This window comes from Podarcis liolepis (assembly GCF_965112155.1).
Source record: "Podarcis liolepis genome assembly, chromosome: 3".
Classification (NCBI taxonomy): Eukaryota; Metazoa; Chordata; class Lepidosauria; order Squamata; family Lacertidae; genus Podarcis; species Podarcis liolepis.
In genome coordinates this window covers 87,019,881-87,047,317 of record NC_139557.1, presented here as the reverse complement: position 1 = coordinate 87,047,317, position 27,437 = coordinate 87,019,881, and the positions used below count along the sequence as shown (strand labels likewise).

Here is a 27,437-nt window from a genome sequence, read left to right as displayed (position 1 = left end):
AGTGTCATTAATATTCCCACAAATGGGAAAATGGCTGACACTCATATGACTGAGGGATAGGCATCATATTTTGAGCTCTGCTTATGTTTCAGTAAAATGACCGCCAGTCTGCTCTAAGTTCCAGAACTGGCTGGTGGGATCAGTGAAGTCACTATTTCATCTATGAGACTGGCTATTGCCATTTATTGTGAAGGATGTCCCAGGGAGGAAATATACAAGCTCTTGCATAAGAATGTAAGAAGATCTCTGCTGGATCAGACAAAAAGATCTAGTTCAGCATCCTGTTTCCCACAGAGTCCAACTACAGGAACCCCACAGGTAGGACATGATTCCTGTAAGACATTTATCATATTCCCAGCTTTGCACCAAATGCCAGACCAAAAGAATAGGGAGCTATCATTTCTATGTTCCCTGAGGGAAGTGCACCATGTGAGTGACCCACTGGCCGACACTAAAGTTTTCTCGTGGAAGAAAGCCAGTTGTACCTGGACTCAACACATAACTCATACACAACTCAAAGTCAAACCATGGCTTGGCATGAATGAGCAGGTTTCCAGACTGAAGATTGTGACTGCCGTGCTCCTCCCCATGTCTTGCTGCACTATGGTTTAGCTGTGTGTTACATCTGAACCCAATCTTGTGTTTTGTCTTCCTCCACACATGTGCTAAACAAATAATAAAAGAATAACATGGTTACAGCTCATGGTTTGTCTGGAGTGAGGCAAACCATAGCCCTGGGTCTGGCAACAACACACCAAACGTGGCTTAGCCTCAGGTAGTGTGGCTGCAGCAGGGTCAGCAGGGAAGCACGGGGTAAAGATCTTTACTCAAACTAAGCCATCATTTGTATTAGTGGCATGTGCAAACTTGGTCATTTTATTTAGCTTAACTATTGAGTATGTGAACATGTCACCCCCGATTTAAATCTGAGCTTACACATAAATACACTGACTTGGCTTTCACCAACTACTTCTTCTCAATCCCATTCCACCTCACACTGTAGCATGAAGTTACAAAGACGGACCTACCATAAAATATTATTTATTTACATAGTACCATCAGTGTCAGTGATACTTTACAGCAGGCTTCATCAAACTCGGCCCTCCAGATGTTTTTGAGACTACAATTCCCATCATCCCTGACCACTGGGTCCTGCTAGCTAGGGATTCATGGGAGTTGTAGGCCAAAAACATCTGGGGGGCTGAGTTTGAGGAAGCCTGCTTTACAGAGTACAAAACGGCAGGTCCCTGCCTCAAGGAGTATACTATCTAAAATTTGGCACATGACATGGACACAACAGAAGAAGGGGAAGGAATGAGAGGCAGAAGTAAATACATCTAGCCATTTCATGTGCACATTCTTACTTTTATAGTTAGAGGCTGAAGATTATTGTAAGAATTGCTGAGATGGGGGATGTGAAGCAATGTTTCTTAACCACAAAGGAAATGCTAAATTGTGCTTATTGTTATTAACGATTCATCCAATACAGCAAAAAAAGAAAAGAGAAATGAAATGAAATGAGAAATCAGCACTTCAAAGTCCCTTCTGTTTCAACGGAAGGATCAGTGGGGCTTAAATGTGCTAGATTGTGCCCTTAGCAGGCAGACCTCCTCCCTTTCTGCTCCCAGTGACTGTTTCTGCCCCAAGGGTGAGCTGCTCAAACTGTTTCTCAACCCATCAACTCCAAGCTGGTCCAGACAGACTGCATTGTTATATGTCCTCGTGTGCTGATAACAGCATTAATGTGTTTTAATAGCAAACATCTCTAGTTTCCAAGTCACCTTGGCTCTAAATGAGTCAGATAGAAGCTACCTGCCAGGACTGAAAGCCCATGTTGTTATTTCAGCTGTGACTCGAAGATAAGGCAGGTGGTAAACAGATCTCACTGGACAGCAGATTTGTTTGGAAAAATACATGTGCTTGTTCTTTTCAAAATTTTCAGGAGAGCTTGCCTTGCCCTTTTGACAACCTTTGTTCATCTCTACACTCCCTTATCCCTCCATCTCTCCCTTCTCTTCTTCTTCTAAGCCAGTCAGCAGCAGCACAGTAGTTCCAAGTTTTTATTCCCAAAACTATGTTCTCCATACAAAATAAATGTGTTGAGCCCACACTATGGGCTCAACAATTGCAGGTGTCCTTATAGCCAGGTGCATTCTCTGGGTACAAAGGGAAGTGGGGCCAGTTGCCCCAGGCTGTCAAATTAGTGCTTGACAAACTATTTACAAGAAAGGATTGATTCTTCAGCTGAGCGTAAGTGCTTGTAAGTTTTTCTGCAGACAGATCACAATTTCCATGAATGTGTCAGCTTTTTCTTTCTTCAAAAATTGCTTCTTTGGATGTTGCAGTTGCACATGATTGGGCCTGGCTCAGAAGTACTGGACATGGCAAGACTTGTTGCCACTGAGGAGTTTGAGCTGCTGGGATTTGCAAGTTTTGCCCGGATGGGGGAGTCAGGACACACAGGCTAAACTGGCACATAAAAAGCCACTGATCTAGGCAATCTAAAGAGAAACAATGAAATATGAGGTAGCATGGCTTGCAAATGGATGCCCTACTTTCTGAACACAGAATATAGCTGAGGCCTCATGCCACGAAATATTCCCTTACTTATGCAACATCATCTTAAAGCAGGAATGGGCAGCTTGTAGGCTTCCAAATTCTCTTGGACTCCAACTCCTATTAGCCCTAGCCAGCAGGGATGATGGGAGCTGTTGTTTCTCTCATCCTTGTCTTAAAGATATCCATCTCTTCTTGGGATATCAACACCCAGTGTAAACCTGTTCCAGTGGATGGAAGGCAAGAATTTTATTGGCTGGCATCTCAGCCAAGCCTGTAAAACTACACCAATCCGAAACCACTCAGGAGTTGGCAAATACCTATTCCTCAAAATGATGAATGACTTAGGTGAGGAGGGTGGGGGTGGGGTGGGGAAAAAGAGATGTTACCTATTCTAGGACTCTAAATAAATTATTTAAACATGCAACCTGTTTATATCCTCTCCATATGAAAAATTAATGCACCACAGGCTCTTTTGTGTTTTCATAGTAAAATAAATCTATTTAGAAACTTTCCCCTCTTGAGGAACAAAAGAAAAGGGCTTTCTATTGCCAGTGTCAGAATTTCAACTATCAATCGTCCCCCTGTGCGGAAAGGGGACAGCTCTATTAATGAGTAGCCAGGTATTAACATAACAGAGCAGCCCCATTAATCTCCTGAGCACTGTAAGGTGCTGACAAAAATAAGCTGAAGCAAAGCTTTGTTGCTTTACTTTTTAATGGGGAAATGAAAGAGCAATTGCACCACCTCTGCTTCACAGCAGCTGAAGCCTGCCATAGATCCACACCAATGTGACTGAAAAAGCTCGGCTGGGTGTTTGAGCTCAAGAGGTGAAAATTAAACATGTAATGGCCCCTTCAGGTATCCACCCTTCAGCAAAGCAGCAGCGAAAGATCTGCTTGTTAACCGGTTGGTAATACTCTGCTGAATAGCCACTTTGACTATGTCCACCCATTCATAAACTTCTGCAGGTGACATTCTAGTATACACTCATTCTACTGGTAGCAGACAGAAAATGCACCAGTAGAAGCGGTTGTGCATTGGGAGAAGGTCAAGGCTTGGTCACACTCATGCATGTATATCACTTGCTTCAACACTTGGCAGCTCACAACTAATACATAAAGTCAGCCTACACAGAAATGTTATTCTGTGACAGCTCATTCATACGTCTGACATTTATTTGTTAATTGCCAAGACCAAACCAGATGCCTTTGGCCAGTGACCAAGGAACACCCTCATTTCCATCATTTACTGGTACAATAAATATTTCCGACATTGATGTCAGAGCTTTCCATAAATAGAGATTCAGAATACAAGACACATCCATTTATTTTGTATCACATGCATGTTTGCAACAATTCTCCTCCTTTACCAGAAGGCCCTTGAACCCATGCTCCCTTCTGCAGAAATCACAACCAGCTCTTGCTTTCATGAGCTGAGCCCCTTGGTCCTATGGAATGGAATAAGCTAGAGCGGCATGAGCTGTAGGGTGGTCTTAGGCAATATTCAACTACAGTGGTACCTTGGTTCTCAAACTTAATCCGTTCCGGAAATCCGTTCCAAAACCAAAGCGTTCCAAAACCAAGGTGCACTGCTTTCCCATAGAAAAGAATACGAATAAGAATAGAAGAAGAAGAGTTTGGATTTGATATCCCACCTTTCACTCCATTTAAGGAGTCTCAAAGTGGCTAACATTCTCCTTTCCCTTCCTCCCCCACAACAAACACTCTGTGAGGTGAGTGGGGCTGAGAGACTTCAAAGAAGTGTGACTAGCCCAAGGTCACCCAGCAGCTGCATGTGGAGGAGCGGAGACGCGAACCTGGTTCCCCAGATTATGAGACTACCACTCTTAACCATTACACCACACTGGTGTATTTATTACTTATACCCACCCATCTGGCTGAGTTTCCCCAGCGACTCTGGGCAGCTTCCAACAAAATATTAAAAAATACATTAAAACATCAGTCATTAAAAACTTCCCTAAACAGGGTTGCCTTCAGATGTCTTCTAAAAGTCAGATAGTTGTTTATTTCTTTGACATCTGATGGGAGGGCGTTCCATATGGCGGGCGCCACTACCAAGAAGGCCCTCTGCCTGGTTCCCTGTAACTTCGTAATGCAAAATGGATTAATCCGTTCCAGACTTTTAAAAACAACCCCTAAAACAGCAATTTAACATGAATTTTACTATCTAATGATCCATAAAATGAAAGCAATAAACAATGTACTGCAGTTGCACAATCAATCAATCAATCAATCAGTAGCTGAACTGGGTTCCACAAGGTCACAAAAAAGAGCCACAAAAACAAAAACGCAAAATAAATAGCAAAAACAGACGGACCTCAGCATTAACACTCAAAACGGAAGTGTGGCACTCAGAACGGAAGCGTAACACTCAAAACGGAGCATGTTCGGCTTCCAAAAAAGGTTCGCAAACCAGAACACTAACTTCCAGGTTTGCAGTGCTTGGGTTCCAAGTTGTTTGAGTACCAAGGTGTCTGAGAACCAAGGTACCGCTGTAACTGATCCTACCAGGAGTGCCATGACTTCCTCTAGCACCATGAGGCTCCCCTCTTCTCCCTCTGCACCCTCCTTTACTTAGGGGGGGTCAGGAGAACCCCCAGAACAGCACACATGGGAGGAAAGGGGAGAACATTCCATCAGGCAAGCAGAAATGCTTGCACTGACAGAACATTTGACAGCATGACGTTGAATTCCTATGCATATGTCCTGTTTTACAGACCAGGGCTGTCTGGTCCAAGCCTGGTTTAAAGATAAAAAAAAAGAAAAACCCCAAATAAAGGAGACCAGTAGGAAACTTAAATTGGGCCATCAGCCATGAATAGGGACACAACCGATCACCTGGTCACGGCCTTCCCTTGAGTTTCTATTTAAATTTTGGCAATTATTTCTAAAATGGCAACCGTACATATCAATTACCAATTATGCAAATTGATGCCTTTGCTCGGCCTCTCTTTTTTTGGTGAGACGTAAGCAGCCATTCTCATTAGCAGCAACTCTGCACTGTTACTGCAACTGAAGTGCCAGCCTTATTCCTGGAAAGTATGGCAAAACCTACTGGGCATGGGCCTAGGCTGCCAGGAAATGGGGGCCACCAACGTGGCATCTGCAGGCACACGTATTCCTGCAGAGGTCTTCCCTAGCATTCATAGGGTCCCCTCCCCTCTCTAAAATTAAACTTGAAAGCAGCATTCCATTGTAGCCAGTAGAATAGGTTGTGAGGTGCTGGTACCCATGACAGTTTCCAAATGTGCCCATGAATTCAAAAAGGTTGGTGATCCCATCTGCTTTCTCTTACAATAAGCAATATCCGTCCTCCGTGCTGCCTGTGTGCCAGAGAAGCCCAGTGGGTGCAGCACAACGTCCTTTATTTAAAAAGAACTACTTTGCCGGATCAGACAAATATCGCCCTAGCCAAGCCAACAGTGGCTCCCTGGATACATCTAGTTGATCAGAAGGGCATGCAGGCAATAACTATATTATATACCTTTACTTGCCCTCCGCTTCACTATTCAGAAGTATACAAGGAGTTTCCATTTAGCTATTAGTGCTAATAGCAATGGATTGACCTCTCTTCAGAGAGTTTACCCGTCTCTTCTAAAAAGCCATTTAAGAGCCAAAGTGCATGTTACACACAAACAAGCACAATAGAACTCCAATGGCTATTGGAAAAGAGCTTTGGGAAGGGTCAATTTGTAGTAGAGAAACAGTGCCAGAGAGGGAACACGCAATCTACCTTCTGCTTCTCTCTCTCCCATCCCCTTCTTCCCACTGTGGAGTGGGAGACATGTTCTGCATGTAATGCGTACTTTGGCGTTAAACTACTGGGCATCATCACATCATCCTGTAGCAGTGAATTTTCTCTGCTAGTTCTGCACTGCACTGGCATCACCAGAGCTGCACTAAAGGCTGTGGGATAAATCAGCTTCATACAACCAACATGCTTAAATCTAATTAATGCACGAAGGGGTTAAGACCATAGAATAAGCTGTCCTACCAGGCTTAGCTAAGTCACTCCCCCTCACCTTGGGAGGAAGGTCACCAGTCTTTGTTCTTTCTTTTTTCCAGCATGTGAACCCTACCAGGAAGGAGGTCTGGCCTGGTTGCTCCAAGCCCAGAACACATGACTTAAACAAGTCATATTCGTGTTTCTATATAAATAATTTAGAAACATTTACCACTTTTGAAACTAAGTTAAATTGCCTGTCTTTTCTTGCTGCTTTATGGAAAAGCACATGAATCTGACCTTCAAAGAGTTTGTAAGTAAACCATTTTAAACTTGCCAAATGGGTGGTCTCTTTTGGTGCTGAGGAGAAGTGGGGAGCTTTGGAAGCAACTTAAAAGGGGAGCTATTCTCATATTTCCTCTATTTCTCATCCTATGGGCTCTCTTAGTAGCTCAATGTACTCAGATTCCCTCTCTACAGTGATGGGGAACTTAAGGCCCAGGCCCCAAATGCATCCCTCCAAGCTGCTCTATCTGGTCCTCAGTATTGTCCACAGACCCTGCCTCCTCCCCAGGCCACACAACTCTCTAGCCCTGCTCCCCTACCCCCTCCAGTCCTTTTGCTTGAGCAAGTCCTTGAATTACGCCTACCATCCTGTCATGAAGTCATTGAGAGGGTAACAGCAGGAGGGGGCTAATTCTGGAGTTGACAGTATTTAGGCTTTAGGCTTCCTTACGGATGGAAAAGGAAACCACGTTCCCTCTCTGGCTGAGTACACCACATACATTTAAAGCATACAAACACATGCACACACACGAATCCTGGGAAGTGTATTTTGTTAATGGTGCTAGCAGGGCTGGCCAACACATGAGGCAAGGTGAGGCGAATGCCTCAGGCAGCAAGATCCACAGGCACGGCAGAGCTGGCCTCCAAGGAATGCATCGCCCGCTGCTGCCGCCATGGTGGCAGCGACAGCTGCAGCACAGTCACTGCAGGCCAGATCTGCCCACCTTCATAGGCTGCCTCTGCAGCATCCTCTTGGCAGATAAGAGGTGCTGTTGGTCTCCTCCTACCTTTGCTCCTGATGTAGACCTTCGCTTACCCCTTTTTCCTGGGGTGGGGTGGGGCCACCAATTTGTGGTTCACCTCAGTTGCCAAAATGTCTTTGGGACATTTCCCTGGGTGCTGGGAATTGAAGCTCCATGAAGGGTGAACTATAGTTCCCAGGATTCTTCGGCATGGAAAATGTGCTTTAAATGTATGGTGTGTATGCAGCATCTATCCACAACTCTATGAGGCCTTGTGGCAAAAAGGAGAACATTCAGCCTCTAAGATGAGGTTTCTGAATTGATATATGAGCAAGAGCCCCTCTCTGTGTGTGTCTCTCTGACACACACACACACACTTCCCCCTTGTGTCTCTCTCTGTCTCCCAAGGCCCTCTGCTTCCCCCCTCGTTACTTATTTATTGCATTTAGAAACATTTTCAGCTGACTCTGCACTTGCCGCTTTGGTACACCTTGTCCTCTACGATGCGTCTCATACATTTTAAAGACAATTTTATTAAAAAATAAAAATAAAGCAGGTGAGTTAAATAACACCCTGTCCAGTCTTGGACTCAGAAAAGGGAGATTTAGGTGAGATGCAAGCTCTGGTCTATGAGGGAAGGTGACTGAGAAATTCTTGCTTTCTTGAATGGCACCTATTATGGATCATCAGATAAAAGTGTAAATTTGGCAGAAGGCAAGCAAAAAAAGAGGGGATGGGAGGGGGGGAAGCCCCTTCAATTAGGTTACTATTTAAGTTTTATGAACCTTTCACCCCTGGCTAGGACAAGAGGCTAGGGTGATGAGTGAGCCTGTCATTGTTCATTTAATATCCTCATATACTTAGGTGTTATTAGTTTGCTCTGTGACCCTCATCAAGTAAGGGATGAAACCTGATGTAAATACCATGGCAGTCGGCCTCTATGAAATGTGCTTAGAACAAGACTTCTTCCGGCTGAGGGGCAGACACTCTAACAGAGCAGTCCAAAGGAATTAGGAGTTTCTTCCGCCTTTGACTTTCTTTCTACTAAGTCCAAAGCCCTGCTGGGGTTGCACAAGCACATTGGAGAAGGAAGGGGAAGGTGGCATTTCTCCACTTTCTTTCTTCTTTTAAGAAGCAAGAAAGCATAAGAAGAGACTTACTGGATCAGACCAAAGGTCCATCTAGTTCTGCTGGTTGGCCATGGGAAGCCTGTGAGCAACATCACTCTTCCTGCTTGCGATTCCTAGCAACTGGTATTCAGAAGCAGCTTGCCTCCAACAGAGTAGCCACTGAGAGCCTTTATCCTCCAAGGATTTTGTCTAATCCTTTTAAAGGCATCCAAGTTAGCCTGGATATGGAGGTGGATTTCCAGGAAGTTGCGTATCCCTCACCTCAAGATTTATCCTCCCATTGATCCCAATGGGAGACAAAATCAGTAGGCCATCTCCATTTCAGAAGCATGTTAGAGGAATGGTAGGGCTCTGAATCTGGCAGATCCATAGATTCGCCTGATCCCCTGAGACATAGTGCAGGAAGAAATACCTCCTTTTTGTCATCTCCATAGAGATTACCATGCTGCAAGGCGTTATCCATGGAGCCGGAGATCTGCAAAAATCCTGCGGTCCCTGGGGAAACCCACCAGGAAACAGAGGATTGCATCCTAACGCTAGCTAATTTCCCCCCTGGTCATTAAGTGTTGACACTTATTATTTACATTTACACCCCAATCCCTCCCCCCCCAAAGAGCAGCATCTATGGTTCCCCATTTTATGAGCTCAGCAACCGTGTGAGATAGGGTAGCTACATCATTTGCTGAAATCCCGTCTTCTACACAACTTCTTAAGATGCGTAAGCCCTGTTCTCTTTTGCATCTGGTTGAGAGATAGTGGCTAACCTAGAGGTATAATTTTTTTTGGAAAAACTGAAGCCATAGGAAATGTTTGCCCCACCACAATTTCCAGAAAATAAATGGAAAAATGGAGGGAGTAAAAATACACATGTTACTTAGGATTCTCTTATCAGTTATAAACTTACATTTACTATGTCAAGAACATAAAATATTTTATGTATAACTTAGTTAGCAAACAGTAAAATTTTATGTGCTGTAATTTAAAACTAAAAATGCTTTCAGTTTTATTCAAACCATAATTACAAATATGTCCAATGTTAGAAATGGAGCAGCAAGCTGCTGCCCCATAAGGTGCCAAATATACCTTGTTTTTTTTCCCCAGTTGGGAAAAACACAGAGGATAAATATAGCAGTAAAGAAAGAAATCGTTTTTTATTTGGGCTCAGAAAACGTCTAAACCACCAGTTTTATCAAGGAACAGGGCTGGGAGAAACCAATACAACCTTGACCCCCTTCCAATTCCATGATGGAAAAGTAGGCATGGCTACATATACCATAAGCAACCATTCCTCTTTCAAAGTTTTTCAAACTCTCTTAAAAAGAAATGATGTGTCTGCAGACCTGTCACCCTCCAGATGCAGTTGGACTCCAACTCCCATCAGTCCCTGACTGCACATCATGCTCAGGTATGATGGAAGTTGTAGTCCAGCAACAACTGGAAGACACCAGATTGGGAAAGGTTGCTTTGGTTTTCTGCTTGCTCTGCTCCTTTCCCAGGGAAAACATGCTCTTTCGGAACAAGCGGCAATCCGCAAGAAAGAAAGAAAACTGTTCTTTGCTCCGACTGAGCACTAAGAAGCAGTTTTCCCTGGGGGTGGGGTGGGCTGGGAAGCAGCAAAAACAAGAGGAAGTGCGGATAAGGTTTTATACTAGGCTGGAGTCCTCAGTTACCTCTTGACATCACAATATTGCAACTCTGTGGACAGGAGACAAAGTCAGAGAAACAAGGAGTGTGGCCATTTGTAATGATGAAACAGGACTTCATAAATAAAACCTGTTAGGAGTAAAGAGAAACAAGTGACAAACGACTCTTGGTAATAGGAAATCCTTACAGATGAAAAGTCGTAAGCAACAGCAGGAGGAGGAGGCAGTCGGGCTTCTTGGCTGGAATATAAGTCCTACCAAGAGAAGGAAGTGAGGATGTGCAGTCTCAATGAAACCATGATTGAGGGAGGAAGGGATAACACTTTTCAAATAAAAAGCTGTCATAATGAAGATGGAAAATGGCTATGTGGCCGAGCAAAGAACAAGAAGGAATTGATTTAAGTTGTGGTGTGGTCAATTTAGATTAAATATTAGGGTTGAGAACAAACTTTCAAACTGCCGGAAACTGTTGAACAAGCTATCTAGGGGAGTTGCAGAAATCATCTCCTCTGAAAGTTGTAAAGGCAAAGTTCTCATCCATATCCCAAAAATGGAATAGAAGCCAGAGGGCACAAGCAGCCAAGGACCTATAGTCATGAAATGAATTGGGGTGTAGGTGTCAAATTAAAGCGCAACACATATAGAGCTGTAGGGGTATGATTGTAAAGATTGCTGAGATACTATAGCCCTGTGCACAGTGGAGGTTGGTCCATTGGAATGAATGGTGCCTTGCCCCAGAACGTCAGACGTTCCCACAAATATATGAGAAGAGGCCACAAACAATGGGTATTTTTTAAATCCCCAGGAGGCTGCAAATAGAGACGCTGTTGACATGTAACGGGAAGCCAAACCATGGCTTAGCTCTGTGTAATACAGTGGCAGCAGGACTGGGGAAGAAGTGGCCACAATTTCTGCTCTATGTAGCTACATGCTTGCTTGTTCATGCTAAGCAATAATTTGGTTTAGAGTTATGCGCAAAGCATCATAAACTTTATATAGTGCCATAATGTTCTAGGAGCATCTCTCACCTTGGTGTGTGAGCTCCTAAATTCCCAGACAAACCCATAATCTGGGGGAGAAAGGAAGGCACTTTTCCTGGGAATGGTGGAGTATATACCCTGCTTGGAGAAGGTAGCAAGTTCAAGTCCTGGTCTCTCTAATTAAAAACATTGTAGCAGACACAACAGGAAAGGCAAATAAATGTCCATGGAGGACCTTAAAAATAAGAGTAGTGTAGGGACAGCCTTCTTGAAGCATATACGGTAGAAGGAAGGAGCAAAATAGAGCACTGAATCAAAACTCACTGACCACTACAGCTGCCAAATGCATTACATCCAAGCTGGGTGAAAACGCAAACACCTTACATATCAATTTGCATCCATATCTGTACAAAGCCTTAGAGCATTTCCAGACTGTTGCTATTTTGGGGTGGAAGTCCACCACATACCAGCAAATTCAGGTTGAGAAATTATACTTGATTGTAAGGCCTTATGCAACAAACCCAATTCCCAAAACAGCCAGTCTCTTTGCAATAAGGAAAGTGATGAGGAAACGCCCTGGAAAGTATGGGATAACATTCACTTTGATGCAAGGTCATCTAACCTTGCTGCAAACAAATCAGAACAAATGCTAATTAAATAGCCAACATTATCTAATCTCCCTGCAAACAAATCAGCAAAATGCTCAATAAACAGATTGGCTAGAAGCACCCTTAGTGCATCTTTAGTTTCAGGCTGACCTTTGGCCAGTTATCAGAGAATCTAAATTGTATTAAATCTAAGCACTACTGCCTCCATGATTTGAGGGATCTTGGCCATAGAAGTCACTGCCCTGGAAGGGGAATTGTTTGGCTGCTGCTTAGGCAATTTGACTGCTAGCAAGACCTCCAGAAAAGCCAGTGTTGGGGATGGGTTTTGCTGGCTGGAGGTTGATGAGGTGCCTGTCTTTGATGAGAAGGTGCTTAGTATGCTGCAAGCTCCCTCTTGGCGTTTCTCATTTCATTTTGAGTAATCAATTGGGCTGCTTCGGAGAGGCTGTTTACGACCTGTAATTTGTATAATTTGATTTGACAGTAATTCCATTGTCGTTACATTTATTTACAAGATGCGTTCTTGCCCTGTGATTTGCTCAGTTCTTATCGGTGGTTATCTTTGCTTTTCCAATCATGGTTTTTCATAACCGTTGATTACTTTTTAATTCAGAGAAACCACAATGGAAGGACACAGGTAAGGCAAGCCCTTCGTTCTTTTTTCCATTCCTTGAGGGCAGAGATTTGGATGTATGTTTGCTTGCTTTACAGTAAGGCTTGGTCAAATAGGACAGGTCATCACATAGTAAAACTCCTCCTGAGCTATACCACTTCTGAGGGCTAGCATATTTGAATGGGGTGGGGAAAACCTCTATGTAGAAAGTTAGCAAGTCTGGCAGAAGGCTAGGCAAGAACCCTCTCGCTTAACATCTAGCTTTCTATGAAAAGGGCAGCCTCCCACAAACAAATGCCCTCCAGATGTTTTAGACTCCAATGCCCATCATCCCTGACCATCGGCCATGCTGGCTCGGTCTGATGGGAGTCCAATAACATCTAGAGGCCATGAGGCTGGGGATGGGTGATACAGCAAGTCATTGTTAATTTGGAGCAACATCCAATCATGCTATCCGCCGCCCCGCCCCCCCCCCACTTTCAGGCTCAAGCAAAACAGTCCTAGAAAAACAGTTTCCCTATTTTGTAAGTTGTTTCTGTTTAGCAAGCTTAGATCCTGAAAGAATTCGGAGGAACTAGCTAAGTAAAAGTAAACGTGGTTGAAGGCCAGACTAGATGGTATGCTAGCTCCGTATCTGTGCCCTTAAATGCAGGGTTGTTCTTCTAACAACATAAATTACCAGCATTGTGGATGTGTGTAAGAGTGTGCTTCAACACTTTCCCCTCCCCTTCCCATGGCACTGATTTGGGCTGGGAGCCCTGTATTGACAATTTGCTTCGATGGAAGCTTCCTGCCCCTATGCAAATTGTCAATATTGCAGATATTAATATTGTGCAGCTTGAAGTGACTAGAGGCATAAAAACGGACTCCGTTTGGAATTAAACATGGACTAAACCCATTAGAGGGGACACGGGTGGCGCTGTGGGTTAAACCACAGAGCCTAGGACTTGCCATTCAGAAGGTTGGCGGTTCAAATCCCCACGACAGGGTGAGCTCCCGTTACTCGATCCTTGCTCCTGCCAACCTAGCAGTTTGAAAGCACGTCAAAGTGCAAGTAGATAAATAGGTAACACTCCGGCGGGAAGGTAAACGGCGTTTCTGTGCGCTGCTCTGGTTTGCCAGAAGCAGCTTAGTCATGCTGGCCACATGACCCGGAAGCTGTACGTCAGCTCCCTCAGCCAATAAAGCGAGATGAGCGCCGCAACCCCAGAGCTGGTCACGACTGGACCTAATGGTCAGGGGTCCCTTTACCTAAACCCATTAAGGTAAAGGTTGACAGGAGCAGGGACCGAGCAACGGTAGCTCACCCCGTCGCGGGGATTCGAACCGCCGACCTTCTGATCGGCAAGTCCTAGGCTCTGTGGTTTAACCCACAGCGCCACCCGCGTCCCTATACCTAAACCCATTCGATTGTTCAAAACTTTACTTGCACAAGTTTCTTCAAAACAGAACAAAACCCAGTAAAGGATGCATCCAAACAATTGTACAATATCTTGTACTTGTCAAGCATAGGCTCAGCATCTTATAAGAAATTAATTTATAGCCAGAGCTGACAAATATAGCTCTCACACACAGGCTCCATTAGCCTGCATTCTGGCCCCAAACGCTATGGAGCTCCAACAGAACCTGAGAACAAAAACTCAGCCACCACCCTTCCAAGATGGCAAATTTGCAATTCAACAGCCTCCAGTGGCGTAGCGTGGGTTGTCAGCACCCGGGGCAAGGCAAGTAATTTGCACCCCCTAACCCGTGGATTTGCACCCCCTAACCCGTGGATTTGGATTTGCGCCCCCTAACCCGTGGATTTGCGCCCCTAACCCTAACCCCCAGATGTTGCGCCCGGTGCGGCCGGCCCCCCCTGCACCCCCCACGCTACGCCACTGACAGCTTCCCATGTGATCTAAAGTTAAACACCTCCTCAGAGCTACCAGAGAACAATAACAACAGTTATCCATCTAGGAGCTCAGAGATCTCTTTTTGCTTTTTTTCAGCTTTCAGCAATACACATAAACATTCTCTAGGGTTGCCATATTTCAAAAAGTGAAAATCCAGACACAAAATCGGGGGGGGGGGGGTTTGAGCTCCCCTCCCAAAAAAATCACAAAAATAAAAAGGAAGTTTTTGAGGTTTTTAAAAAAATGAAATCCCCCTAAATCTACACTTCTGACATGGTTTACCATGGATTTTCCTGGACATTTCAGCAATTTCCACCCGAACACTGTTTCCAGCAGCTGAATCCTGGCTATGTCCAGGCAATTCTGGACATATGGCAACCGTACATTCTCTATTTCAGTGTCAATTAAACAATGATACTTAACAGTCAGTGTATGGGAGGAGAGCTACTTTGGATTGGGAGCATAATGGGGAGCTTAGGGTTAAATCAGGAGCCTGATCAGCCCAAGGACCACATTCTTTCATGGGTGACCTTCTGGGGGCCGCATACCAACAAACATCACTTAATCCAGGCAAGCCAGAGGCATTGCCACAGCTGAATGGCAGGTTCCTGTCAGATAAAATCATTAGAGGAAGATTCACAGCAGGGGCAGTGAGAGATATGGCTGGGAAAAGCCCAAGGGTGAGATACAAGGGCCATGAAGGGTCTCATTTGCCCCCTGCCCCAGTCTGGGCTTTCCCACCTTAGGTTAAAGTCTTCTACCACCCACCGTGCGGTCAAAATCTGGATCAGGTGTTGTTGTTGTAGATATCAAATTTTGATGATATGCAATGTCCAGGCACTTTATATTCCAAAGAAACTTTACTTTCAAAAATATAACTTAGAAGAATATATTTACAATCTCATGCCTGGGTTTCTCCTATTAACATTTAGGGATGTCCTCTGTCTGTTTCACTTCAGACAGATCACACTAACACACATTGTCCACAGCAGTATCTTGAGAAACCTCTCACAGCGGCATGAGCCCTCACACGCACACAGAGAGAACAGAAAGCAGTTAAAACGACAGTTACTTTAATAACAGTCACAACAGAATAGAATGGCTCACTCATGTGACTCACAGTCAGCCAATCACAGGAGACCTTCTATCAAAGGGGGAAAAACCATGCTAAAAATACACAGCAATTCAACATAAGCAAACATTCCTGTTTCAGAAAATCAAACCATTATCCTTAACAGGTGTCCCATATGTTAACTCTTTCTCCCGCAATTGAGGACACAGACACAGAACTAATGTGTATGGTCTAGTTTGGTCAAAAGGAAGGAACACTCTGCCTTTTAAAGACCTGTCATATGTATAGTGCATAAGACCTGCTAGCCTATATCAGATCAAAAGTTCAGTTAGTTCAGTAGGCTGCCTGTGCATGCATTTCAGGATGATGAACATCACCCTGCCCCTCAACCAACTTGCCTCTCAGCGCACGCAACTCCTGCAAGTTCCTAATTGTGAGATATTCCTGGCGCTCACAGAGCTAAGTATAGTGTTCCTGCCTTTTCCAATCCTTTCTCACCTTCTGAAAAACCTTGATTTGCTGTATTCACCATTTTTTAAAGGGGTCGGGGGAAGATTTCTCCCATCTGCCATCCTACTTGTGTTACTGCGTTACAACAACCAATAAAGTAGCACCTTTCTCCAATATTTTAACAAATGGAAATATTTTTGTCTTTGAGTCCAGATGCACAGATTGTTACTTCCTGGGAATGGAACTTGCACTTTTGTTGATGTTCAGGCACACAACTTGCCGAGCACTTTAAGCGTCAGAAAGTCATGTACTTGAAGAATGAAAGGAGAGACCATTAACTTTCCTGGCATCAAACACAGATTTTTTTTAAAAAAGTTAAACATCTATATTTGGGTCCTAATGTATACACTACTACTGAAGGTATAAGCACAAAATTGTTTACATGTCACCCAGAGACATTCTCTCGTACAAAGCCTGGATGTAGCATATGAAACACACTCCAAAGTGACTCTGAAACATTAGCAGAGCCCTAAAAGCTTAAATGCTGTTCTGGAGAACCACAAATTACCCCATTCACCCCACCCCATGTTAGCCTTCAGTAACTCTCAATATGAATTCAGCTTTCCACAGAGGAGTCTCAGTCAACTCTATAACAAAACCTCCTCAAAACAACTATCTATTATCCAGTGCTTGCCAACCTGGAATTCTGAGATGGTCCTAAAGGCACTAGTCAGAAAATGGCTGCTGCCATCACGAAATGGCTCCCACCACCAAAAGAGTATGTATGACAGAAAAAGGGACCAGAACATAAAATGGTTCAAATATGGAAAATAAAAAACCTATTCTGATTTTTTTAAAAAAAACAAAACATGTTTGAAAAACTTTCTTCTTTTCCATATACTGTTAAGTCTTGGCTGTTACGCAGTTTTTCCCCCAGTGTGTCGTTTAGAGCTAGAAAATAAAAGGTATCTGAATCCAGGTACAATTTTGAATTGCTACAGCCAGCCATACGCATGCATATGATTCTATGGAATAAAAATATATATTCATGCTGGCAATATGGGTTTTTTAAACTACATTTGTGGAATAAAAAGAAGAACATAAATACAATGAAAACACACAGAAAATACTCACCGGAGTAGTAGCTGAACAATTCTGGCCCAGAGTAGTGTGACGTTTGAGGCTGAAAGTCATCTACAAGCTTCTCAAAACTCTGTATGAGGAGGCAATAACAATACTTGTAATGTTTCTGCATTTCCACTGAGCTCTCCCCTGCCTCCAAAAGACAACCTTGGAGCAATCCCTGCTGTGGGGCAAGCAGCAGAAACAAAAAAATGAAAAGGAAAAGGGATACCCTGCCCTCTCACTCACAGCCCCACCCCTGTGTTCAATGGAAGCCTCTCCCAAGCAGCTGCCTGCTCCGTGTACCAGTAGGTAGCAAAACAAAACACAGCATGAGTGGGAAGATTCCTGCATTTGTTTCCTCACCTCAACATTTTCCAAAAGTTCCTCAAGCAGCTGTCTGCCCAGTGTACCACATGGCCAGAAGGCAGCAAAATGAAGGTTTCCTGTGCTTCTTCCACTACCTCAACACATATTTTTTTTAAAGGCTTGTCAAGAAGCTGACTGCCACCTGCTCCATATCAGGGAGGAAAACAAAACAGGTGGAGCCAAGGAATAGGAAGTAAGAAAGAAGCAGGGGAAGTGCAATAAAGAGAGGAAAACAACTCTTTAGAACCCCAGGGATTCCTATCGCTGGATGTCCAAACAACTCACTTATCAATCACAGCTGTGACTTCACTCATTGGCTAAAAACACTGACAGGTGAGAGGAGCAGGGCTGCAATATTTCACAGAAATTGCTTGGAAGAGTACCTGCACATTTTGCTTCATAACCCCTTTTCTAGGAGGGCTACTTTTTAAAACAAGAAAACTCGGAATCTGGGGCTTCTGCCTGAGGGTGCCAATGAAGGCTTCCTGGGCACCATGGCACCCAAGGGCCACTATGTTGGCAACTTCCAAATTAACCCAAATGTCCCCTTTATGGTCATATTAGCAAGGCCAGTCCAGCCATTAGATGAAGTGAGGAGGCTGTCTCAGGCAGTAGATGACAGGGGCAGGGTGTGTGGCAAAGTGCTGGAGAGCAGAGTGGGGTGTAAGCTAGCCTCTTTCTCCAGTATTGAAATAAGGTTCAACTCCCCAGCTGGTTGGTTTCTGTACAAGGAATGGGATCAGTGGCCTCAGGCTGCAAAGTGTTTTGGACCAGCCCTGCATATTAGCCATCTGACTATATTCACATCATTTGACATAAAACGATAGATAAATGAGTGAAAGAATTCTTTTCAACAGACAAAGAGAAGACTTCAGCCTTAGAGTAGGCAATTCTGCACCCAACAAAAGGAAAGGAAGTGTCTTGCAACTACTAGGAAGACCAGAAAACTACCAGAAAACGGCACCACTTCCATCATCAGCACACAAGGAGCTAAATGTGCAGTTTCTCCTAGGCATGTGGTGTGCAATGACGAAAAGCCTTAAGAAAGCAGCTGTCAAACAATGGTTCCCAATGATGACGGGGTGCTGAGTCTGATGGACATTGCACAACGGTTGCTGTTATTCCATATTGCTTCCTGTTTTGTGGATTAAGTGTCAAACAGGGAGCCACCTTCACCAACCGCCTATTATAATCACACCTGGCATTGTTGACCTACTTCCCTTCTTTCATGCCTTCACAGGGTCTACCTTTTCAGACATAGGAAAGAAACTCAATACGGGCTAAACCAGACATTTTACACATCTTATTTTTTCTGTCTGGGTGGGCAGTGGGTCGGGGTGGGGGAAGAGGCAATTTTTGGAAGGAGGTGGTACACAGGATGAGGGAATACTTCTCTCATCATTCACCCACCATGATCAGAATGAGTTTCTCTCTCTAACACACACACACACACACACACACACACAGAGAGAGAGAGAGAGAGAGAGAATGGCTAAAAGGCATAGGGGAAAAGGTCTTCTTTGGTATCAACGGTGAGAAGCCAAATTGTATTTTTTTTTTTTAAACAACAACACTCATTTGAGGATGGGGGCATTTTGAAGTGAGGAACATTTTGCCCTGCAGAGCGCTATTAGGGGTTTATTGATTTATGGGAGCAGCTAGGGGGAAGAAGACTGCCATACCTACATTCTAGGACCACTTTGGAAAATGTCCAATACATTAAAAACATAATACAAGCCTGCTGACCACACCCAACCTCTCTCACCAGCAAGGCAATACAACAAGTGAATAGTAAGAGAATCCATACAAGTAAATAATAGAAGCATAACCACCCGACCCCAACCCCCTTTCTTTTCTTCTTCTTCCTAATTGTTTAAACCAGTTCTTAAACCAAGGACTTATACATTGACCACTAATAATAAAACATGTTGTAGATATTTTTCCACATTTATTTTGCTATTTTTGTGATATACAAATGACATGAGAAAACTTGGTATACTTGTTTGTATAACATTATTCTTGTTTATAAAACCCAATAAAATTAATAATAATAATAATAATAATAATAATAATAATAATAATAATAATAATACAAGCCTGCTGGATCAAGCCAATGGCCAATCTAGTTTAGCACCCTGTTCTCACAAATACCTGTGGGAAGCCTGTAAGCTGGTCATGAGTGCAACAACCTTCTGCTCACCTGTGATTCCCTGTGACCAGTATTCGGAGGCATAACGCAGTGCTGAGCTACCACGTTACAGTCCACTACTCTCAGCAAAGGTCTACATGTACAATATGTACAGCCACTGTTGACTTCATGTGCCACCTTTTGGAGGGCATTCATTCAGTTTTCAACAAGCAACCAGCTTGTTACCCAACAGGCAACCAGCATTTTCAAAGCTGCGCCAACCATTTGTGTGTGCATTAAATCCACACAAGCCTCAGCAAGCTCTGCTCACATATTCTCAAGTGCTCATTGTGGAGTTTTCACTCCACACAGCATTTTTTGTCATACTGAAAACATTCTTCAGTGGAAGAGGGAATAGCATTTCACCAGCGGAGTGTTACAGTGATTGAGTGTTGAGCATTACGTTATGATGATAACGAAACCTGCGCTAATGCTAAGGTCCTGTTAACATTTAGAAATGCAGAGAAAAATCAAAGGGCTAGTTTTAGAGTGGAAATATAAATGGCCACCTCGATGCAAAGACACACAGTGAGAGCACACACACTACTTGTCTCTGCAGTGCCTCATACGTGCTCAAAAGATGGATGGCACACACCAAAGTAACTACAAGGACAAACACAATAAGTGATGCCATAATAGCAGAGAAGCCCTTGGTGACGGAAACGTACAAGGCATTTTTATCTTTCATAATAGCGAAGCACTCACATATTAGTGATGAATACCAAAGAAATTGCTATGATAAATATACTAATACAAATGTCTCACCTGCCACTCGGGAATGGGAAAGCAGGTGGCAGGGTAGCTAAACTATCTGTAGATGGAGTAGCTGAGCCAAAATGATAAGTTTGCACATCCCACAGCCATCTCAAAGACACAGAATACTGGATTTCATTCCTTCCTAAAGGTCAGTCTCAATCAACTCACGGGGCTTTTGCACAGGAGAAGCGTGATCCAGAGTGGCTTGAGTGTGCCCACAAAAGAGGGTTCAGATGTCTGTGCTCAAAGGGATGCATATGCTTGTATTATGTACTTGTATTATGCTTTATGGAATACGGGAGGCACTGTGGGTTAAACCACAGAGCCTAGGGCTTGCCGATCAGGAGGTCAATGGTTTGAATCCCTGCAACGGGGTGAGCTCCCATTGCTCGGTCCCTGCTCCTGCCAACCTAGCAGTTTGAAAGCACATCAAAAGTGCGAGTAGATAAATACAGGTAGGTACCACTCCGGCAAGAAGGTAAACGGCGTTTCCATGCACTGCTCTGGTTTGCCAGAAGCAACTTAGTCATGCTGGCCACATGACCCGGAAGCTGTACGCCAGCTTCCTCGGCCAATAAAGCGAGATGAGTGCCGCAACCCCAGAGTCGGCCACGACTGGATCTAATGGTCAGGGATCCCTTTACCTTTTCTTTTATTATGCTTTATATATTCTGTGAGCCGCCCAGAGTGGCTGGAGAAACCCAGCCAAACAGGCGGAGTATAATAATAATAATAATAATAATAATAATAATAATAATTCCCTCCCACTGAAGTGAATGGGAAAGCCTATGTGCATGGGGACGCCATGTAGACATGAGACTAAATGCACTGCTCTGCACCATGGGAATTACTTTGATTTTGTGGGAAATGCATTTGCCTAGCAGCAATTTCTATTTGTCTTTGGAGATTTCCATGACTCACATGGAGAAGTGGCAAGTACCTGATATCTGTCCAAAGAAAGACATGGGTCCCTCTAGCTGACATTTGTCTCTGTTATCTGAGCCTTGTGCAGTGGGTTGAACATAGAGAGTGGCCCTTATACTGAGCACTGGCTCAGCTCCCAGTATCTGATCTCTTGATGGCCGTGGCTCTCTGAGGCTGCAAGAGACACCTGTTACTTGAGATCCTTGTATCTGGAAATGCCTAGAATTGAACCTGGACCTTGTGCATACTGAGTGTTTGCTCTACCTTACAGCTGTGGTGATCCAGGCATGGCCAAAAGCGGCCTAATGCTGGTAGAAGACAACGTAGGCCCAGTGGGAGGACATGTAATGTCGTAGGTGAGAATAGTCCCTGTGCCAGCACTTAAAACATCATCTCGCGTCTTGATGTCCCTTCTCAATTTACTTGGCCTCTCTCACACACATTTATTTCTTCTTATTGCACCTCTGAGTCCAAGCTGGCTCCTTCAATAGGTTAAACACACACACGCACACACAAAAATTAAAATGAAATAAAAACAAATTATGAAAAGCCATTTCCCTGAAGGTGATCCCACAGATGACTGAAGCAGCATCTAACCCATTGAATTAAGCAAGTAATTTCAAGACCCTTTCTCCTTTCCCTCCACCCCCATCTCTCTGCGGTAAAGATCACACAGACAAACAAGGCAAAGATGAAAAGAGGATATAATGTGAAGGGGGGGGGGAGCAAGGACGAAGTGATGGAGAAAGTTCCTGCAAAGACAATCAAACCTCCCCTTTGGCACAAACAATTAAGACGTGATCTTGTATATGTCATTTCCTTAAGAACGTTCTGATCCCTGAACTGTATATTCTCTGAATGGTATGTCAGTTATTTATTATTTATTATATTATATTTTGCTGGATAGAAAAAGCTGAAGTTCCATTAAATTAAAAATAGAACAGCAAATAGGCCTGGTTTGATCTCTGTGGCATCTATAGCAGAGTAACAAGAGTAATTCCAGCAATTAGATGTTAATTGATGTCTGAGCATATCTATTCCTAGAAACAGCAAGGCCGTGTATGGCATAACTAGCATCATTAAACAGCCTTGTCCCCCCCTCCAGGCTTAGCAGAAGCTGAGCTTGAGCGGAGGCAACTCGCCCAGAGTTGCTGCACCAAGGATGAAGCAGGCAGCAGGTGGCTGGGGAAGAAAGCTTGCAAAGAAGAGACCCCTACAATCCGCTTGGAGTCAGGCTGATCACACGCCCCCTTTAAAAATGCAGAGACTGTGTCATTCCAAGCTTCTCTAATTATGCCTCTTCTTTATTAGTTTCATGAACCTTTCGGATATGATTTATCCATTCTTGCTGCTTGCCTGCCCTGGTCCTTGTGCTCTGCATGATGAGCTGGGGGTGAGGATATACTACGGCCAGATCACGTATTTAGCTGTGTTTTTCTGAAACATAACCATCCGGGAAATTAGCAGGAGAGACATCAGGAGACACTGCCCACATATTTTCAAATGTTTGAGGATGTCCCGGTTTGCCTGTTGTTGTTTTTTAAAAAAAGAATCAAGCCACTACAGGATCTGTTCCTGTCCAGTTGGTGAGATACACATTTTAGAACAAATGGATAAGAAATAAAATGAAGTGAAGCAGCTAGATCATGGGCATTAGGGGGCAAAATGTCAAAGAAGCCTGTTCTTTATTTATTAATCCATCTAATTAAAAAAGACAATGGGCCACGTCAACAGAAATGGGACCTTTGGACCAGTTTTAATGTCACCATAAACATGCCTTGCTGCAGCTTTATCAGACGTTACTGGGGCTTAATGGGAGTTGTAGTCGAAACATCTGGATGGCTTCAGCTTAGGAAAGGCTAGTTTACTGTAATGGTAATCAGCTGCAGTGAGTCTTAAGTTCAGAGCCTTGGCTTTACTTTCCCACTGCAACCATAAGGTGCCTAGGAGGTTCCACTCCTGTTTTTGATTAACTGCACCATGCCATTTTGTCTGAACGGACTTACGCCATCATGCCAAGAATACTCCCTCCCTGGACCTCACACAAGCTCTGCACAGGTCTAGGGTAGCATGTAACAGTATCTAAAAGGAAGTAACAGCTGCCTGGAACCTCAATCAGGAACCTGTGAGAGAGTGAGAACATACTGAAAAATGGAAAGCATAAGGCCGGTGGTCAACAAGAGGTTTAAAGACTCTCTCAAGGCAAATCTAAAAAAAATGTAGTATAAACACAGACAACTGGGAAACACTGCTCTGCGAGTGCTCCAAATGGAGAACAGCCTTTACCAAAGGTGTCGTGGACTTTGAAGACGCTCAAACTCAGGATGAAAGGGAGAAACACACTAAGAGGAAGGCATGCTTGGCAAACCCTCACCATGATCAGTTCCTGCCCGGAAACCTATGTCCCCACTGTGGAAGGACATGTGGATCGAGAATTGGCCTTCACAGTCACTTACGGACTCACTGTTAAAACCATGTTTGTTAAGTTGTGGGTGAACATATCAGATGACACAGCGATTCTTCAAACAGCTCTTGTTTATTCACAGGCCAGAATAGAACTGAACTGAAGGGTTCAGCCAGCCTGCTTATATAGAGCTCCACTAGAACGCAACAGTAACCATTTTCTGTAACTATCCAATCACTGAACATCACTTTAGATCCCTTATTTGCATATGTGGACCTGAACTATCTACAGTATCCCCCTGCTGGCCCAGGATGAGAACTTAAGTACATAACAGTGTTTATGGAAGACAAACTTAATTGGCTACAAGCAATCACCAAAGAAGAAGAAGACAGGTCCCACTTGTGTACTGTATTTTTATCTCACCATTCCCCCAAGGAACTCAGGGTGTTCCTGTCCTCACAAAAACCTCATGAGGTAAGGTAGGCTGAGAAGGAATGCTTGACCTCAGGTCATCTAGTGAGCTTTGTGCCTGAGAGGGGGTTTACCGAGCCAGAGCCCTCTCATCATGCTGGCTGGCCATTTTCAGTAAAGCAGGGCTACCTTTGGAACTGAGCATGCCCAAGACTGGAAAATATTTAGGATTTGTATTATTGTATACTCTGGTTGTTGTTAATGTTAATTATGTTAGAGCATGGTTAGACAAGTGTGTGCTTGAGGCAAGGCAGCCTAAAACAGAAGGTTCTATGGTCTTGGATTGGGGAATCAGTGTACTAAGAACTCCTCTTAGAAAACCAATGTGACCTAAACTCTACATTGATTCTGAGTATGCCTTTTTATACAGTGACGCTCGAGCTTTGGAACACCCAAAATGAACCACTTGTCATAGTCCATATATTTAGGTTTTTAGGAAATATTGAAGGTGCCTCTCTCTTTTTTAAAATCTTTATGGATTTTATACAATTTACAACTTTAGATAATATGATATTACCATTTTTACTTGGCTTGGGTTAATTTTTATAACTTTAGTGTACATTTTACTGTACTGGTTTGTTAATTATCCTGATGCTTTTGTGCCGGAGTGGGCAAGGCGTTTTTCAGCTGGAGGGCGCCTGTTATGTACTGAGTTGAATAGGATCCAAACTGCAGCAGTCTGATTGGTCCTAGAACAATAGGATCCAAATTACAGCAGTCTGATTGGTCCTAGAACAATAGGATTCAGAATGCAGCAGTCTGATTGGTCCAAGAACAATGCAGCAGTATGATTGGTTGGCAGGAACCACCCAATCATGCTCCAGATATAAGTGAATCCACAACCTGATTGGCTTACAGTAGAATTCCAGAATTAACCAATCATGTGCAGCCCATTGTGTAAATAATGTATATACAGCAGATACCTTGAGGGGACATTCATTCATTCCTCCTCACCACTATGAGCTGAATAAAGAGCATGAAATCACTTTGCGACTCTGAGTATATTTCACTGGCGACGAGGATGGGATCCCGCTGAGCTGACTGCCACACACAGCACCGCAGCACCGCCACCTGCCGCATCGCTGCCTCGCACCGTGTATCCAGGCTTCAGCTCCGGGACACAAAGAACTCAGAATGGCAACCGACACCAGCTTCTCGCCGTTCAACCCAGCATCTGGAGACTGGGAAGCGTACGCCTCCCCTTTCACCTTCCTCCTAGAAGCCAAAGGGGTCACCGATGAAGAAGACGCCAAGAAGAGGGCGATATTCTTCAGCGTCTGCGGAGAGGAGACGTTTGAAGTCGCCCGGGCTCTCCTTGCACCTGAAGACGTCGCTACTGTTCCATACAAAACAATAATGGAACAGCTGAAGGGGCACTTTTCGCCGCAGCCCTCAGTGGTGGCTCGTCGAAATGCCTTCTATGCAAAGCGGCAAGCCCCTGGGGAAACCATAACTGGGTTTGTGACCTCTCTCCGCCAAGCCGCCCGGTTCTGCAACTTCTCAGAGCTGGAGAACATGCTTCGTGACCGCCTCGTCGGTGGCCTGAAGGATGAGAAGCTGCAACGACGCCTCTACGCTAAGAAGGACCTAACGTTCCAGGTCGCTCTGGAGGAGGCCCTGGCAACGGAAGCTGCCGAGAGGTCGACGCAAGAGGCACGGCCGAGCCTGCCATCCCAACCAGGGGTCCACCACGAAGACCTCACCGACGACTCAGGATCCGACAGGGAGGAGGTGCACCGAGTACAGCAGCGCACTCAAGCAGCGCACAGACCACAGCTGCCTCGACGAGAAGGAGGAAACTGCGCAAGCTGCGGGGAAAGTCACGAGAGGAGGACCTGCCGTTTCCGCAACGCAGAGTGCAGGCAGTGCAGAAAATTGGGACACATTGCCCGGGTGTGTCGGGCTCGGCCCACCCGACACCAGGCATCAGATGACCAATCCAAGAGCCCCAGGTCCCGGGGCCCAACGCACCAAGGCAACTCGACGGAGCTCACGGACTGCCAGGTATACCAGTTGCCCCACCCCAACGTAGAGAAAATTTATGTAGAGGTACAGATAGAGGGGGCCCCATGCCGCATGGAGCTTGACACGGGTTCAACTCTATCCATAATCTCAGCAAGGACCTTAAGGAAACTGTGTCCTACTGGGGGTCCCAAACTCAGACCGGCCCCATTCACCCTACGGGACTTCCAGAAACGTAAGGTCCCTACAATGGGGGTGGGGACCTTCAGGGTGCAATACCGAGGGCGGACTCGGCAACTGGACTTGCTTGTGGTCAAGGGCCCCTACATTAGCTTACTGGGATTGGCATGGTTTGGACCACTGGGGCTAGCTGTCACCGGGGTGAACCACACTAGCTTACAAGTGGACGTGGACGCCATATGCAAGGAATTTCCAGGGGTTTTCGACGGGAAATTGGGACAGTATATGGGCCCCCCCATTGCGCTACAGCTTGACCCCGCAGTACGACCGGTCAGGCTCAAGGCCCGCCGGGTCCCGTTCGCCCTGAAACCCCGTATAGACGAGGAATTGGACCGGCTTGTGGAGCAAGGAGTGCTGGAGCCGGTGCCTAATGCCCCCTGGGAAACCCCAATCGTCACACCCGTCAAGCCTAATGGTTCGGTCCGCATCTGCGCAGACTACAAATGTACCATAAACAAGGCCCTCACGGCCCATGCATACCCAGTGCCAGTGGTCAGCCATGTCCTTGCCACCCTGGCTGGGTCGAAAATTTTTGGCAAACTGGACTTGGCCCAAGCATATCAACAGCTGCCAGTAGATGAAGCCACAGCAGAGGCACAGACGATTGTGACGCACAGAGGAGCGTTCAGGGTAAAGCGGCTGCAATTCGGTGTCAGCGTGGCACCAGGCATATTCCAGAATCTAATGGACTCGCTCCTTAAAGGGATTCCTGGCGTCACCCCCTTCTTCGATGATGTGTTGATTGCCGGGCCCACACCAGAGGAGTTTGAGGACCGCCTCCGCACCGTTCTGCACCGTTTCCAGACGGCGGGTCTCAAGGTGAAGCGGGAAAAATGTCTACTAGGAGTGCCTCAGGTGGACTTTCTGGGATTTATGGTGGACGCAGAAGGGGTCCACCCGACTGGGGACAAGGTACGGGCCATTTGTGATGCCCCAGCGCCCAAGAGCAAGACTGAACTTCAGGCCTTCTTGGGACTATTGAACTTTTACCATTCCTTCCTTCCCCACAAGGCGGCGGTAGCGGAGCCCCTACACAGACTCCTGGACAAGCGGGCCCCTT

At 44.9% G+C, this 27,437-nt stretch overlaps 1 protein-coding gene across 7 annotated transcripts in view; it reads right to left on the bottom strand.

Annotated features, from left to right (window-relative positions):
* The window catches only part of LOC310704144 (uncharacterized protein), a gene marked incomplete at both ends in the record, with an annotated part of 70,403 nt that extends 52,111 nt beyond the window's left edge, over positions 1-18,292 (bottom strand). For 2 of the 7 annotated variants that reach the window (XR_014524587.1, XR_014524588.1), the window contains one exon: positions 17,076-17,209. Coding sequence is in view for 3 of the 7 variants with exons in the window: in XM_083497230.1 (XP_083353356.1) it covers positions 17,076-17,196 (121 nt within the window). Of the gene's footprint in view, positions 1-2,115; positions 2,502-17,075 lie in introns of those variants that run through there. The other 5 variants (XM_083497231.1, XR_014524589.1, XR_014524586.1 and 2 more) reach the window with 5 other exon arrangements.
* Positions 18,293-27,437: the final 9,145 nt, after the last annotated feature.